This window comes from Bison bison, unplaced genomic scaffold, assembly GCF_000754665.1.
Source record: "Bison bison bison isolate TAMUID 2011002044 unplaced genomic scaffold, Bison_UMD1.0 scf7180017864136, whole genome shotgun sequence".
In the NCBI taxonomy this organism is placed as follows: Eukaryota; Metazoa; Chordata; class Mammalia; order Artiodactyla; family Bovidae; genus Bison; species Bison bison.
The window spans coordinates 3328332-3329430 of NW_011494708.1; the positions used below are offsets into that span (position 1 = coordinate 3328332).

General features: G+C 57.5%; 1 protein-coding gene across 2 annotated transcripts in view; it reads left to right on the plus strand.

Annotated features, from left to right (window-relative positions):
• The window catches only part of SLC34A2 (solute carrier family 34 (type II sodium/phosphate cotransporter), member 2), a 25658-nt gene extending 24565 nt beyond the window's left edge, over positions 1–1093 (plus strand). For both annotated transcript variants that reach the window (XM_010839924.1, XM_010839923.1), the window contains one exon: positions 170–1093. In XM_010839924.1, coding sequence (XP_010838226.1) covers positions 170–796 — 627 coding nt within the window. In that variant the 3' untranslated portion in view covers positions 797–1093. The remainder of the gene's footprint in view (positions 1–169) is intronic.
• The last annotated feature ends 6 nt before the right edge of the window (positions 1094–1099 follow it).

Here is a 1099-nt window from a genome sequence, read left to right on the forward strand (position 1 = left end):
CCCCGCGACACACAAATGTATTAGGCCCTCAGCTAATGTAGTCCCTCCCACTCTGGGCTGAGCTACGAAGGTGAGGAAGACCCGTGACTCCATTTCTAGATGACGCCCTCTTCTCTCCGACCCCGCCATGCGGCAGACCCGTTCACCTCTCCAACCCCTTGCTTTTCAGATTGCCTTGTGCCACTTTTTCTTCAACATCTCAGGCATCATCCTGTGGTACCCAATCCCGTTCACTCGCTTGCCCATCCGCCTGGCCAAAGGGCTGGGCAACATCTCATCTAAGTACCGCTGGTTCGCCATCGTCTACTTGATCGTCTTCTTCTTCCTGATCCCTCTGGCGGTGTTTGGCCTCTCCCTGATTGGCTGGCCAGTGCTGGTGGGCGTGGCGTCGCCCATCGTCCTTGTGATCTTACTGGTGGTGGTCCTCAAGATCCTGCAGTCCTTCTGCCCTGGCTCCTTGCCGCAGAAGCTCCGAAGCTGGGACTTCCTGCCCTTTTGGATGCGCTCCCTGGAGCCCTGGGACAAGCTCATCACCTCCCTCACCAGCTGCTTCCAGATGCGCTGCTGCTGCTGCTGCCGGGTCTGCTGCCGCCTCTGCTGTGGGCTGTGTGGCTGCTCCAAGTGCTGCCGTTGCAGCAAGTGCTGCGAAGACCTGGAGGAGGGGAAGGACGAGCCGGTCAAGTCCCCTGAGGCATTCAATAACTTGGCCATGGACAAAGAGGCCCAGGATGGGGTCACTAAGTCTGAAGTGGATGCCTCAGGCACCAAAATCGTTTCCAGCGTCACAGCCTTGTAGGTAGGGGCTGCCCGGAGCGGGGAGGAGGGCCCTATAGTCCACACGCTCTTGCTCCCTCCTAGTTCTTCCTGCATTTCAGGGGAATTCCTTCCCCACTGAGAAATGACATCCATCCCAGCTCTCATTCCCTTGGCCCAGTGTATCAAGCCCACACAGTAGTTCTATCTCAACCCCACGCTCCCTGGGCCTTCGAGGCTCGGGAAGGCACAAAACAACACTGAAAGAGAATTAGTGAAACCTGGCCAGAGAGATGATCACAATTGCCCCAGCACACAGCTGGGTTGGTCAGTAGGACTACCCTCC